The sequence below is a fragment of the Haliotis rufescens genome, unplaced genomic scaffold (assembly GCF_023055435.1).
Source record: "Haliotis rufescens isolate VD_foot unplaced genomic scaffold, xgHalRufe1.0.p SCAF_8, whole genome shotgun sequence".
In the NCBI taxonomy this organism is placed as follows: Eukaryota; Metazoa; Mollusca; class Gastropoda; order Lepetellida; family Haliotidae; genus Haliotis; species Haliotis rufescens.
Genome location: NW_025964372.1, coordinates 1,715,561 through 1,731,671, shown reverse-complemented (window position 1 = coordinate 1,731,671; position 16,111 = coordinate 1,715,561). Strand labels below are relative to the sequence as shown.

General features: G+C 40.3%; 1 protein-coding gene across 2 annotated transcripts in view; it reads left to right on the top strand.

The window, feature by feature from the left end:
* The window catches only part of LOC124144647 (serine/threonine-protein phosphatase 1 regulatory subunit 10-like), a 30,154-nt gene extending 14,043 nt beyond the window's left edge, over positions 1-16,111 (top strand). For both annotated transcript variants that reach the window (XM_046514177.2, XM_046514178.2), the window contains exons 3-20: positions 1,409-1,506; positions 2,154-2,240; positions 2,742-2,926; positions 3,407-3,490; positions 4,623-4,956; positions 6,285-6,439; positions 7,166-7,380; positions 7,792-7,966; positions 8,652-8,828; positions 9,727-9,794; positions 10,093-10,146; positions 10,568-10,692; positions 11,042-11,117; positions 11,922-12,140; positions 12,630-12,708; positions 12,978-13,118; positions 13,369-13,641; positions 14,217-16,111. In XM_046514177.2, the coding sequence (XP_046370133.1) occupies positions 1,409-1,506; positions 2,154-2,240; positions 2,742-2,926; positions 3,407-3,490; positions 4,623-4,956; positions 6,285-6,439; positions 7,166-7,380; positions 7,792-7,966; positions 8,652-8,828; positions 9,727-9,794; positions 10,093-10,146; positions 10,568-10,692; positions 11,042-11,117; positions 11,922-12,140; positions 12,630-12,708; positions 12,978-13,118; positions 13,369-13,641; positions 14,217-14,326 (2,655 nt within the window). In that variant the 3' untranslated portion in view covers positions 14,327-16,111. The remainder of the gene's footprint in view (positions 1-1,408; positions 1,507-2,153; positions 2,241-2,741; positions 2,927-3,406; positions 3,491-4,622; positions 4,957-6,284; positions 6,440-7,165; positions 7,381-7,791; positions 7,967-8,651; positions 8,829-9,726; positions 9,795-10,092; positions 10,147-10,567; positions 10,693-11,041; positions 11,118-11,921; positions 12,141-12,629; positions 12,709-12,977; positions 13,119-13,368; positions 13,642-14,216) is intronic.

The window sequence follows — 16,111 nt, the reverse complement described above, 5'->3', positions numbered from 1 at the left end:
TGCTGAAAGCTGAAACTTCTTATGGGCATTACCTAACCGATTCTGTCATAAAGTAAGAACTTTGGTATGTGTCGTTGGAAGTGGGGCTCAACAGTTGTTTCCTTTTTTCTTTTTCTTTTTTAAATTTTGATTTTTTTTACCTTGACTGTTTTACCATGCTCATTTCCTCGTACTGTAAACATCTCAGAAACAATTGAACCTCTGAAGTTGGAACTTCAAACACTTGTTCCACCAATGGTGGCACCCAAATTTGCTCAAGAGGTTTGGATCTGATTTTCAATATGGCCACCATTGCAGCCATATTGAAAAACCTATTAATGCTCAGTCATCTTTTTGTCAAGATGAAGCTTGGTACTTTTGTAGTAAGTAGTGGGCTATTTTATATTTGAACTCAAACTGGCAATGTTCCTAAATTGTCTCAAAATTCTTATTTGGATCTTTAAACTTCGGCTCTAAAATTGCAAGACTGACAGAGCTGAACTGTGGCTGATGTATGTTTTAGGATGATTTTTGTTGTTCAAATCATCAGACTTAAGTGTTAATATCTACTCCTCTGTGTTTAACAAAAATATTTGAATATTAATGCTGACAGCAACGTATATTGATTGTCTGTCTGTTAACATTTTAAAATGTTGACAACATATCCAGGTGAGCTACAGTGCTGTGTCACTGTTTTTCAAACATCTTGTCAAGACGACAAAGTCTATAATGATATGATTAAAATACTCATGGAACATTGATAGGCAAGCAATAAAAAAAATCTATGTCTAAGTCTATAAAACAAGAAATTCTTGATTGAGTGGGGTGAACGTCTTGTTTCTCTTGATTTAACGCAAGATATGACCTGTCATTAGGAGAACATTACTACGGGTGCTAAGACATTTTACCTGGAAGATCCGTGGTAGAATAGGTCTTCAGCAACCCATACTTGCTGTAAAAGGCGACTATGCTTGTCGTAAAAGGCGACTAACGGGATCGGGTGGTCAGGCTCGCTGACTTGGTGGATGCATGTCATCGATCCCAATTGCGTAGATCGATGATCATGATATGAATCACTGGATTGTCTTGTCCAGACTCAATTATTTACAAACCGCCGTCATATAGCTGGAATATTGCTGAGTGCGGCGTTAAACAACAAACAAACAAAGCTAAGACATTTAGTCAACATTACCTCATAAAAACAATTTCTTGAAATCTGTTTAACTGCACATTCATTAAGCTGAGAAAAAAATCCATATTCAATTCTTGTTCCCAGTGCCCTGTTGCATTGGTTAGCAATGTTTTATAATTGCCATGGGAACCAATTTTGACCATTCCATGTAGAGTAAAGGGGTGCAAGAGAAACAAGCTGTGTATTCCATTGTCCTCACCTCCATAATATTGACACAACAGTTGCACATGTTACCAGGGGCCGTTAGATCCACAGCAGCTTCTGAGTGCTCTCAGTCCTTTGTTGACCCGCACAGGAGGAATTAAGGGACCCGACGAAGCAGCCAGAATATCAGGGTACAATTTTTATCATTGACTATCAAGTGTTTATTTTAAATATTCCCTGTTGAGATACCACTGAAACATATTCTCTGTCGAGATACCACAGAAAAATATTCACAGTTAGGATTCCTCAGCAAACCTGCATCTCTTTGGGCTTTCCCCACAAGCTGACACCATGAATATTGTTCAAAGTGACATGAACACCGCTCGCTCGCTCACTCACTCACTCACTCACTCACTCACTCACTCACTCACTCACTCACTCACTCACTCACTCACTCTCACTCTCACTCACTCACCCTCACTCACTCACTCACTCACTCTCACTCACTCTCTCTCTCTCTCTCTCAGGGAAATATGTGATCAACATCCCATGTTCGAGAGATTGGGCTAAAATAATAATTGCTTGGTTGCAACGTATGACCACAGTTCATTGGGCGTCCTCCTTCCCCGCTATCAACCACTGGTTTGCTTCGCCCAGCTTCAAGTATTGACAGGCCACTGTGATAGCTGAAATAGTGCTGACGATGCTGTAAAACGACATTCACTCAATTGAATTCAGAATAGTAATAAATGTAAGCATGAATGACATTAACACATTTGAGCATGAGATGTTTATCACAAGTTGCAACGACATTAATCTTGTACTGGTGATATTGCAGTTTAATGAAAGATGCTGTGAAGAAGGTGGGAAAGTGCATCTACATCAACATCCTGAAAGCTACCCAGTCTGAGGATGCCCTGGCCAAGTAGGTGCATCCTTCAGTTGTTTCTTCATCGGATTCTGTGTTCGTTGATGCGGTTGCTGTGTCAACACACTCTGACTCATCAAAACATGTTTTTATACTTCGATGTGATACCTCTCTGTATGAAGATCGGAGGGGCGGGGGGTGTCGAAAAACGAATATGATTGGATAGTTCTGAATGCAAAAAAGTAAAGCCACACTTCTATAATGTTGTTTGTTGTACATGTCCTGTCATTTGTGAGGGCTCTGGCATCTACACCCAAAAGGTTGTGGTGTGGAAGGTATATTCCAAGATAAGTAATTAAAACTACTACACTAGCATGATGTATGCGCTAATATAAAAACATGTAGTTAAACTTGAGTTGTACCAGCAGACTATTTAGTACATTCACAGATGTGCAACATTTTGTACATTATTTTGCGTATTTAGATTGGTGTGATTAAAATGGTCACTCCACCTATAATGTATAACAAGGGCATTTCGTAAAGGTTGATCATTTTCAGGTTACTGGAGAGTGATGGGTGGACGACCCTCAACTCCTGGCTGCAGGAATGCAAGGATGAGGACAACAAACCGCTCCTCATAGAGATGCTCAAGCTGTATCAGAACCTTCCCGTCACCATTCAAATACTCAAGCAAAATAATGCAGCTAAACTCATCAAACAGCTCAGCAAGTCTGAGGATGAAAGTAGGTTAAACGATGGTCATGTTGGTACTCCTGTACACTGGCGCAACACTCGTAAGAGGCGACTGAACGAATCGGGTGGTCAGGCTTGGGGAATTGGTTGCTTGCATGTCATCGTATCCAAATTGCGTGGATCAATGCTAATCAATCACTGGATTGTCTGGTCCTGACTTAGTTATTTAATGATCGACGTCATATAGCTGACACAACAAACAAACTAATTTAGAGGTTTTAACCATAGATTTGATACTTGTTTCATTTGAAGCTAAACACAATGGCATGAGAATCTGGTATTAGACCTGAACTATTTATGGATTACGAAACTGTTGTTAACGTCTAATTTGAACACAGCATAGGTTTATCTATTAGTCATTTCGACGACCCTTTAATTCTTAACCTACTGTTCTGTGATAATGTTTCACAGAAGCTGAAGTGTTGAAGATTTCAAAGTTTATTTATTAATGTTAATGTCTTTATTTACAGAAATAAAAATCTTATCAACTAATATTGTTGAAAGTTGGATGAAGAAGATCCGTGGGAGAAATAGCAATGCCGAAAACGAAAATGGTGAGTATAATAATTGGCAGGTGGAGAAACCTTCTCTTCTGATGCATCAGTTCATAGCTCATCTTCCCGAGGCAAGGGAGTTAGCTGACTGTAAAAGTCCAGTTACCACCCTTGCAGAACTAGGCTAGAATTGTAGCAATCAGATTCCACCTTTCATATCACTTACATTTGCTTCAAACAAAATGGACCCATGAAGATCCGGGGTAGAATAGGTCTTCAGCAACCCATGCTTACCATAAAAGGAAATTTTGGTTGTAAGAGGCGACTAATGGGATCTGGTGGTCAAGCTTGCTGGCTTGGTTGATGCATGTCATCGTATCCCAGTTGCGTAGATCGATGCTCATGATATCAATCACTTGAATGTCTGGTCCAGACTCAAGCTATTTACAGACCGCTGTCATATAGCTGGAAAATTGCTGAGTGTGGTGTTAAACAACAAAGAAACAAACAAGCAAATCAAGATCTTCATTGTAATATAATGGGTTTTGACTTGCAAAGTGCATAAAATCATTTGAGCACCTTGATTAAAAACAAAAAAAGATTCTGTCATCCATCTGTCAACGCCAAGTTGATGGTACACATGCTCTGCAAATCCTGCAATCCCCCCAAATCTGCACGGTGTTTGCCATGTTGTTTATGTACCGGATGTTGTTTTCATTATGTGATTTCGATTGGACTGTGCATAGATTTGTTAGGCTAGCCAAAACATAACTCCATAATTCCAGTCTCGTTCGACAAGGGTGGAAACTGGACTTTTATTGTCAGTTGACTCCCTTGCCTCAGGAAGATGTTCATAGATTTATTTCCCGAAATTCCGGGGTAGAATAGGTCTTCAGCAACCCATGCTTGCCGTAAAGGTGACTATGCTTGTCGCAAAAGGCGACTAACGGATCGGGTGGTCAGGCTCGCTGACTTGGTTGATGCACGTCATCGATCCCAATTGCGTGGATCGATGCTCATGATATTGATCACTGGATTGTCTGGTCCAGACTCGATTATTTACAGACCGCTGTCATATAGCTGGAATATTGCTGAGTGCGGCGTTAAACAACAAACCAACAACAACTATTTCCCGAAAGGCCAGTGTTGGAACTGAATCAGAACAACAAACAAAACTTGTGTTTGTTTTCAGATAAGAACAAAAAGAAGAAGAAGGACAAGCATAAAGAGACAAAGGATGGGAAAGACAGTAAGGAGAGGAGGGAGAAATCTCATCATCACAGTGATAAGGAGGGTGATAAGGATGGGTCCAACCACTCCAGTGATCACAGTGAAAGACTAGGGCAGAAGCCTGATTCTAAGTCAGATAAGGACAGTAGTAAGGAGGATGCAAAAAAACGACCAAAGACTGTGAAAACATTTGCTGCCAAATTTCGGTCGACTGGCATCGGTGAAGATAAGGCAGTAGCCCCTGTTAAAAAGAAGTCCCAAGACACAAATAAACTTCCATTGCTTAAGCGTTCTGTGTAAGTATTTGAATCCCACAAGATTGAGGGAGTTTCAATCATTGACAGGTCTCATGACTGCTTTGTTTTGAAAGAGTTTTCAGTTACTATGGAGATTTTGGTCAGTTCTGTATTTATTACCATTATGAACAGTTTGGGTCTGTTTATTTCTTGACCCGCTTTAGAACCATATTACAAAACATCACATACCGTAAATTACGTGAGATAAGAGATTTGTTAAAATATGCTTGATTTCAGTGAAATTCACTGTTAATTTTCTAAAATCTTACAAAAAGTCATTCGTGACATTGTGAAATTCTGGTCTTATCTAAACTTGCATGCACAACAAAATATTAAGGTGGGATACTTTATAAAAATATGATTCACAGATTCTGCCTTATAAAGGAAGAGTGGGAGAAAACAATATACAAACTGAACTAAATACAATAGATGCAGCAACAAGAAAATAAAGCTGAACAGCATGAGAAATCGTCCTGTAGTCCTTGCCAAACTACCCAATGGTTAAGGTATCATAAGGACTAGTGGACTAATCACTATGTTAGTTTCTACCACTGCTTACAATGGGTTAACGAGACAAGATTAAATAACTCTGCACACATGACAACATGTTACAAACTTTTTGACGAAAACAAAATCTGAAATTTCCCCCCACCTACCAACAAAAGCGGGTTTGTGTTTCAAGGGAGATTACAAATGTCACCCACCATGACATAAGGGACCTTATGGGGGGAAAACTCACATTTTGACTTCTCGTTATTTTTTAAAAATGCATTATCCTAGGACCACAAAAATACAATTCTCAAGCAGCAATTCCTATTTATTACAGAGATAAATGGCCTAAACCATTTGTACTCATTTTATGCAAAGTCCCAGTTTTCAGTCTTTATGACAATCTTGATACTATTAAAATGACGTCAAACATCACAATTGTTTCCTGGAATCCATAGCACCCTTTTCTTCCGGCGGGTCATACATAAAATCAAGCAAAATAACTGTGTCGCAGAATCAGAATACTGATATATTTAGTTCTATGATGGTTATGAATGACAGTGGTACAAAACATTTATATTGCAAACAAATTATACGAAATATGAAATTAACTAATTTTATTAAAAAAATAATTGAAACATGTTTCCAAGTAATGCTGCTCCTGTTGTGCAAGTTTATGTTACAGGGGAGATAACTCTGTTGGGACAAATTATCTCCCCTTCATGTGATACTTTTAACAGCATTAAGAGCTATTAGAATTTTAAGGATTTTATAGCAAGTTAATAATTACAGGAATGTGTACAAAAATTAGTTTCTCACGTTGCTGAATTATATTGCAGTCAAGACGCTAAGCCAGATGAACTTCCTGAGAAGAAACCCCGCCTCACGTTAAGCATGCCACCACTGTCTTCTGCTTCCACTCTCAACTCTTCTCGTGCTGCTGTATCTCCAACAGAGATACATGGCAGAATAAAAGTCATTCCACCTAAAAAACGTAAGTGTTCATCATATTAACATTGTATTATGTTAACTGACTTAAATTTTGTCTTGTTTTCAAATGATCTGACAGTTATGCCGATCATCCCAATTCCTGGTTGGTTTGAAGGTTACTGTTCTGTTACAGTCAGTATGACATGGAGCTAGCAGTGTACACCTTTCAGAGATTCACCCATGCAGCATCCAGGCAATCTGTTATATAACTTAAGTTGGAGAGATCGCTGCTCACGTTATCAACCACTGGTTTTCCTGGCCCAGACTCTGTTTATTTGCAGGATGGCATGATATATCTGGAATATGACTGACTTTGTTGTAAAATAACTTTTCCTACCAAGGTTGATTAATGTTTTGATAAATGCTTGAAAGAATGGGATGAGTTTAGAATATATCACTGCTATCATGTACTTGAAACAGGACCCGCGAAGATCCGGGGTAGAATAGGTCTTCAGCAACTCATGATTGCCGTAAGAGGTGACTATGCTTGTCGTAAGAGGTGACTGACGGGATCGGGTGGTCAGACTCGCTGACTTGGTTGATGCATGTCATTGGATCAATGCTCATGATGTCAATCACTGGATTGTCTGGTCCAGATTCGATTATTTACAGACCGCAGTCATATATCCTGCATATTGCTGAATATACAAACAAGCAAACTTGAAACAGTGTTTGCAATATACCTACTTTTTTATTCATGACTTTCATGCATGAACTGTTTTGTCTCCAGCTCCAGAGTTTCACGAAAGCAGTGGTTTCATGGACAGTTTAATCACCAAACCTACATCATACGCTGTGAAGCGAAGAAAGAAGATCTCCCCAGGGAAACCCACAACCACCCCAACGTCGCCGACCTCACCCACGATGTCCAACACATCACCCACGTCACAAGTCCCACCTAGTCCCACAACAGCCTTGGCTCAGAAGCTGCCCTCTGTACCCTCTGTAAGTATGGAGGAAATCTCTTCCTAGTTGTCATATTTAATCTCTGAAATCATGTTGTTTTCAATATAAGGAGCATTAGTCTAAAGGTTGGACATTTACCAAGAAAGCCTACTAGCCTGAATACTGATAACATATTGCAGTGCCCACCAAAATTGTTTAACATTCTACTCACCCTAAGGATATCTTATTAACAAAACTGGTCAGGGCTAGTGCTAATTTCTATCCCATGTCAGTCACTTTGCTGTTCAGAATTGTTGGATTGTGAGAAATTGTCTAAGTTTGTGAACTGTTAGTGATGTTTTTGGACTGGAAATATATGTTTAATTATTAAAGACTTAAGCTTTGATGATTGCAATTGTCTGGGCAGTGTTTTATACATTGTTGTAACAAAACAATATCTTTCCTAATCAGTTTTACAAAGATACTCTGGAAACAGCAGAAGAGACATCCAAGGATGACCGGAGATCCCCGTCTCCTGAGGAGAAGATGGATACGGAGGATGCAGATATGAAATCAGTAGTGGACAAACTAGAGGGAGAAATGGCCAACCATGACCTTCACTTGAATGACGATCCTGATCAACTAAGTATGTTCAATTCTGGTGGCCGAGTCTCAGCTTTTGTAGATATTTTTTCTTTCAGTTTTTGAAACCTTTTTTGCTACCTATTAATGAATGCATAATGAAAGGTTTCTCACATTTTACATCCAGAGATTATTTGTATGTGTTGAGTATATTGTAATGGGAAATACACCTCCGGGGTAGAATAGGTCTTCAGCAACCCATGCTTGCCGTAAAAAGCGACTATGCTTGTCGTAAAAGGCGACTAACGGGATCGGGTGGTCAGGCTCGCTGACTTGGTTGATGCACGGTCATTGATTCCAATTGCATGGATCGATGCTCATGATATCAATCACTGGATTGTCTGGTCCAGACTCGATTATTTACAGAATGCCGTCATAGAGCTGGAATATTGCTGAGTGCGGCGTTAAACAACAAACCAACCAACCAACCAAGCTGAAATATTTATTTGTTTGTAAAAATGTGTGTACAAGTGATGGGTGTGTTTGAAATTAGGCAGAAAAAAAGATTTCCTTGTCCTAACCCGTATGTGAACAGTTAAACATGTTGGGTCCCTTGGCGCCAATACTATAGGACATAACCCCAAGGCCACACAACCAACCCAAATATGAACACTGGATTGACATGGATTAAAATGACATTATTTTGAAATTGAGATGTTTATGAATGTGATTGTTTGTTTGTTTGTCAGCTGAGAGCAATGCAGAGCCGATGATAGATGATCTCCCTGAGTACTCAACGCAGGAGCCCAAGTCCTTGTTGACAACAGGAAGTACAAAGAGGCGGAAACCCAAGAAGAATGTTTCCTGGGCAGACGAGTCGAGAATACGGGAATTCTTCTACTTCGACTTGGATGAAACTGAACGAGGTAATTAGCATATTAACCTTTGTCCATAAAGATCTCTTGTGCACCTGTGCAAACATCACTTCACGAGCACCAGTGTATTATGTACGTCACCCAGACCGCATTGTTGACAGCATTTGAATCATATTGTGATGTAAGGTCATATGATGTCACATAGAAACGATGTCATAGCTAAAGATTGTGGTTTTCTTTTAAGTCGGCTCTTGGGATAAGTGCATTTTTCTGAAAGGGGGCTCAAAAGGATAAGAAATAATGGATAATAAAGAAATTTATCATTTAACTTAAGCATTTATCCATGACATAAGCTTATGACATAAAAACATGTATGTCATACCCCAATGACATAAGTATGCAAATTAGATATGCAAATTAGATAACCGGAAGAGCGAGCGGTTTGATTTGAAACTATATATTATAAGTGAAGTTACACCAGAGATATAATCAGATTACACCGAATCGTTGTTGTTACCGTTATTAAAGTTTCAATTATTCTGCAAAAGTCTGTTCAAGTATTTTGTTTAAAATAATCCGAGGAACTTTTTTTCTCAGCGAATTGTTTATTTTGGTTTACATGGCTATGGAAAACATGTATCACTACGCACGATCTATACGTAAGATTTCGACAAGTTGCTGATGTTAATGTTTAATGCAATTATTCCCGTCTGTGTGTTAACTGATTTTACGAACCTGTGTAAGAACTGAAATATTACCTTGGCCTTTACACAGGAAATACAATTCTGACAATCGTTTCGTAAACTCAGTGTGACAAACATGCTTTTATCATGCTGTCTTCCTATCCACTAAGATATCTGGAATGTGGATGTTACGATGCCTAAGCATGTTCTTCATGATGGCAGTCACAAGAACTAGGTAAACATGAGTACCATGTTTTGTGTTTCAGTGAATGTCAACCGACCCAAGGACTCCTTCAACATGCTGAAGAAGCAAGAGATGATGATGGATAGGAAGGTAGGGGTTCTTTATCATTCTCATGTCAGCACCATGTTCACTGAAGTACATTGTATACTGCCGTGGAATACACAATTAAAGATGGGCATGGTCCACAAGTTTGAGTTGACATGCAAGGAGGGTGTAGTTAGATTAATCATTATAACTTGCTTTATAGTCAGCAATCCTTACTTTTGCCTCTTTTCAAGGCTGACTAAATATTAACAGTATTGTTTTCACATTAATTTGAATAAATTGTGGCTTTCCATGTATTGTATGTACTTGTAACAACTCTTCCATTTAAAATTTTCTATTTCAGGCCATGGAAAGTGCTAAAAGATTAATCAACGACAACATGGTTGAGGCTCTGCCGGTGAGTACTCTGATAATTAGTGATTATCAATAGTTTTCATTTATTAACAAATGGTAACTACCGATAATTACTTTCATTTTTATCATCAAAGCATTACTTGTATCCCTTCAGCGAGGATATAAATTTAGTTCACATTCATTATTTAGTTGAAACACTCGTTTACAACTGAAATTCCTTCAAAGCAACATTGAAGCTAGCTCTCTCACAAATTCGTACCCGAGATTTTCTCTTTGACAACTATAAGCTTGTTTAATTGTTTTGGGGAGCAGTGATTGTGTTTCTAGGTTTGTCTCACAATACCCATGGCTGTACCCACAGTAAGCTGACAGGTCGTGATATGAATGGAATACTGTCCAGAGCAGTGTTAACCTCATGACTCACACTCACCTTTGTTCCTAAGTATTTATGGTCTGTCTTGCAGTGGCGAACCCCTCCATTCTTTGATGATTCTTCCGCCTTTGACTATGGCGCCAACAGTACGGAGAAGGACATTCAGAAGGCCAGAGAACAGAAGGTTCTACAGGCAATTTTCTTCTCAAAAACTATGTAAGTATTTTCATTGCATTTTTAATTTTCCTTTTCAAACCTATAAAAATGGCATCATTTAAAGTATCATTTCTTTAGATGTATGTCTTTATGAAATATTTAAATAAATTTTGTAAAATATTATCACAAGATATTAATTGCAGGAATTTATTTTCTCTATGTCATCTGAAGTATGTTTCTGGTTTAGGAATTACGCTTTCAACATTGAGACATGAACATGAATGCCTATACTTAGGAATGATGCTTCAGATTGAAAAGTATCATTTATTGAATTTAAATGGCCGAATAGTAAGTAACTAACACTGATGGCTTGACAACATCCTGACAATGTCACCTGTTGATGATGCAGGGTCCCCGACACTCCCAGTGAACCAGAGCTAGAGTCAATTGAACCCTCGCAACCAAGAATCATTCCCCTTGAAGACGTAAGTACAATCCTTTTGTTGTACAGGCAGAGAGAGGGGAAATAAAATATCAATGCAATTGTTATGTCATGTATTACAATGTCAATGAAAGGTTTCTGTTTTGAATGTACATGAAGTTTTGGAAAGAACAGGAGAGTATGTGCACAAATGTTTTAGTATATGTGCACAATTGTTTTAGTGTCACTGTGTCAACTGTATTGACAATACACCATTGTCTTGGAATGTTACTGTCACTTGTGACCTGTGAAGATCCAGGGTAGAATGGTCTTCAGCAACCAATGCTTGCCGTAAGAGGCAACTAACAGATGGTAAGGCTCGCTGACTTGGTTGATGCATGTCATCATGGATCAATGCTCATTATGCCAATCACTGGATTACCTGGTCCAGACTTGATTATTTACAGACCGCCAACATAAAGCTGGAATATTGCTTAGAGTGGCGTTAAACAACAAACAAACAATACTGTCACTTGCGAGTCTGATTTCATTACAGTGTTGTGATTGGCAGCTTCTCTGCCAGCACTCTCAGCTTCGAAGGCAATCGCTTTACTCAATTCTTGCTTAGAATACGTCCAGTCCACCTTGTTTGTGATAAGAGGCAACTCAGTGGACAGGATGGGCTCATAATATCAATCACTTGATTGTCTGCCCCAGATTCAGTTACTTAAACTGCACAATCACATAGCTGGGATATTGCTGAGTACAGCGTTACACTTGTTAAAGTCTGGAAGTGTTTGTGTTCACCAATACCTTGTTATGTAAAGTAACCAATGAGCTGTACATCACCCCTTGTTCTCTCTCACAGGAGAATGCAGGAGAGGAGCTGAGTTACACGTATGAAAACCTGTACCCCCAGACCACCGTACAGCAGCTTCCCCCACCCCCCACAGTCGACCCCTACAGCTTGCCCCCAGAACTGGCCAACGTTCTCGCGTCCATCCAGCAACAACAGCATGATCCATCAGCACAGCAGGCCACCAACACAGCGCTGGCTAACATCCAGAACGTCATTGCTTCTTATCTGGTAAGTGTAGGTCGAAGGGTACCAAGGGAATCTGACCTGGATGAATGTGTGTCATGGTGCACACTAGCCCAGACTAAACTGCCAGGTAGAAGAAAGTTGGATGGAGGCAAAAAATAATGTCAAGAATAAATACAAGAAATTGTTATTTGATGGTGATGTATATGATACGGATATTATTGTGATGTTTTGGACCCTCAGGTTGGATTGTTTTGATGACTGTTTCAGCGTAGTACGTGTTGATAATGTTTGTCATTTTTGGGTCAAATCCATTTTCAGTGTACACTTTCTTTTGCCATACAGTTTAGAAAAATTCCAGTCTGCAGTTACAGCTGAATTACTGACAACTACAGTATAAAAAAACATTCACTCATTATCCCAAGGGAGGTAACTGATATCCTCAGTGAGTTTTGAATTAATTTGGTTGTGATGCTTTCTGATTGTAATTTTAGCCTCAAATGGACATTTCTCTCATGTCACTTCTGTTTCTAGGCGGGATCCGAAGGAAAGACCGGGGAACTATCTGAGAATCTGCGACATGCTTTGGAGCCGTTCAAACAACAACTCCCTGGTAAGTGGAGGAATCTGCTGGAGCTAAATACCATTTGGACATTGTCATAATGTCAGCATTGTTTGATAGGACATTCCTCAGTGACAAATTATAAAGTATCTTTTAGAAAGTTTGGATGACAATCAGTCAGTGTTTTTGAAAATGAACTGATGTGAAACCCTGAGTGGATGTTTTAATTGATTATCTCTGTCGTGGTGAGACATTGATTGCCGTAGTTTCTGCTGCTTAATATGTATGTTGTCCAATATTGATGTGTTGCCATGTTTCAGACTTCATGCAGGGGTTCGGTCCAGAAAACGGTCCACCTGGTCCACATGGCCCCATGATCCCAGGAGCAAGACCAGGACTCCTGGGCACAGCACCCCCAGGATTCCCTCCCATGGGGGGACCAATGCCACCTCGATTTCCAGGTTAGTCACAAGATTGCATTTGCTTTTGATCCAGAGGCTTTTTACACCCATCCAGGAATGCTTAGAGCTCATTAGAGGCCTACTGAATGTGGAGTTGCTTTGTCTTAATATTATTGATCAGATGTGATCATTATACTAGATGTCTTGTGATCAGCATTTTTGTGTCATGTGATCGCCCTTTTTGTGTCCTGTGATCGCCCTTTTTGTGTCCTGTGATCATCATTTTAGCATTGTACATGGTTTGTTTCAGGTCCCGGTCCTGGCCCTGGCCCTGGAATGGGTGGTCCCGGGGGGCCTGGTATGGGTGGCCTCGGCCCTGGAATGGGTGGTCCCGGGGGGCCTGGGATAGGTGGTCCCGGGGGGCCTGGAGGCCCTGGTGACAGCGATGACTGGGGGGAGAACATGATGGGGGGACCTCCGCACGGGCCCCCGATGAGAGGCCGAGGAGGGATGCCCTACATGAGGGGAGGACCACCTCGAGGACTGCCCCCTCGCATGATGAGAGGACGGGGAGGACGAGGAGGTATGTGTTCAACTTTCAAGACAACTGTAAGGCTACTGTGTCTGGACCCATTTAGAGGCCGATATCTGGCCCGAAGTCTGCAGCAGACTATTATGTTTATCACTTCTGTTAATGGCTTTGAAAGGTAACTTTGTTTTTTACCTGATAACAGGACAAGGAGAAATTAGGAGGATGTAATCCGTTGTGTTCCATTATTGCAATGAATGCAATGTTCTAACTGAATGGACCGCCTCGTTACGCGACGTTAAACCCCATTTCACCTCACCTCACCTCTAATTGAATGTTGAAAATACCTTTTGTGAAAATAAGCACCTCTGACGTGATGTAGGATGTTCTCGGATCTTTGTTTAAAAGTTGTAAGAACTAAAATCTGATTTTAATGACATTCACAGTTATTGTACATAGATGCTTTGAACAGTTTGTATGTTTAAGAAAACATATAATACCTTCCGCTTCACTTGACGAAAAGAAATTGATGGAATCTAAAAATTCAGTTGTTGTTGTCTTAATGTATGAGTGTAAGATATGTCCTGAATCCTCTACCTTGTCACAACGGAGCTTCTTACTGATTCCAGGGCCGAGAACACGACCTGTCTGTCGACACTTTGTTCAGCCAGGAGGCTGCAGGTTTGGCAATAGCTGTAACTTTCTACATCCTGGTGTGAACGGCCCACCGAACCCATGACCATCCGCCCACGCAGCTTAATAAGGTTATCTACAGTCTGGCAACAGGCAGGCCGTCCGTCGCTGGGGCTGACGGAGTGGGTGCAGCGTGCACCATGCACCAGTGAGTCATTCAGGTGGCACACGGCCATGTTACAGTCATGTTGCAGCCACGTTACAGTGGTGTTGCAGCCACGTTACAGTGGTGTTGCAGCCACCTTACAGTGGTGTTGCAGCCACCTTACAGTGGTGTTACTGTATTCATAAGGAATGTTAAGATGTTGATGTTGAATGCTAAGAACACGATATGGTTGTGTGACAACACATTGTTAAATGTGAATGACACAAATATGGCATAAGCCAGATTGAAATGTGAACGGCCAATGACAGTCCTCGGGCTGACCCTCAAGCTCCACCACCATGCTACAAGATACACTGATGATGTGAGGAGAGTCTCTGTCGGCGTGTAGCTCATCCAGTCTTTCAGAATTATCAAGAACACTGATGTAATTTAGCAGTGTTGCCAGGGGCAGCTGTATGCAGTTTTACACAACAGTCTTGCGCTAGCAGCTCGACTTGTGCACCTCGACTTGTGCACCTCAGTCAGTACTCCCAGTGGGACTAAGTCACTCAACTCCTCTCCAAAGAACATGGACCAAAGACTTATTTATTCATCATACCCATGTCTGTTCCCACACAGAACTGCCAATGCATCCCCAAACCTTGGGAGTTGATTCCTCAACCACCGAAGTCGTTGACATCTTGATGTGGACAGTTCCAAGAGCATTCCATAGTCACGGAATCGGATCTCGGTCAAGTGTGTTCATTGTTCAAACAGGAGTGTGAAGAGATTCGATCTCAGTTGATACGAGCCTTGCGGACTTGTTGGCATATGTGCTTGACAATCCTTACTCCATGAAGTGTAAGAGTCATGCCGCACAATCTTTGATAGCTCTTCCAACGAAGACCATGTAGATTCTTAATTATAGATCTTATTGAACAGCGTGTAATGTCTTGAAATGAAAGTCTTATTTTGAATATGATCCAAATATTGTTCGACATTCAGGTTGAAATACCATTCAACAGACATGCTCAAATATTGCAATTGACCATCTATTCTATGAACCTTTTAACAATGACCTACTGTTACCGCCACGGTACAGGATTGGGAATGTTCCAGGCAAGAGAAATGGTGCTTGTTTTCCAATGCTCACAAGGAGTTGAACGGATGGTGTTATGAAACAGTGTGAAATCAAACTTTGTTTTCATCATGGGAAACAAAATGTTCAAACTATTTTCTGTGATTATTATGTATATGTTCTCGATAAATTCAAACACACTGCATGATCAATCAAAGTGTCAGTGATCAAGATTTTAGCATGCAGACAAACCTCTTTGTACATGTATGATAATTCAATCAGTAGAAATTGACAATTTATGATAATTAACTGGTATATTGATCATCGAAGTTATCAGCCCATGTGAGTCCAATGTGAAATTTTTAAATTCATTTGACTTGACATGAGTGCTGAGAAGCTAAATTTTTATGCCTTTACGAAATGATGGTCTTTCAAACATTGACATGTGTTGACAGTGCTAGAATCACAACACTGGCGAGGATGCCTTATCAGGACGTCCTCGCCGCTCACCTGTGATCTTTTGTACATAGCATGCATGATGGAAAGCAACTTTCCTGCATGTGTAAGATATTCCAATGCAATCTTTGTATGCATCGTATGTGCACTACATGAGCAGCTGATGGCGCAGCTGCATAATGCAGCTGAATAAAAGTAATTCATATTTTGTA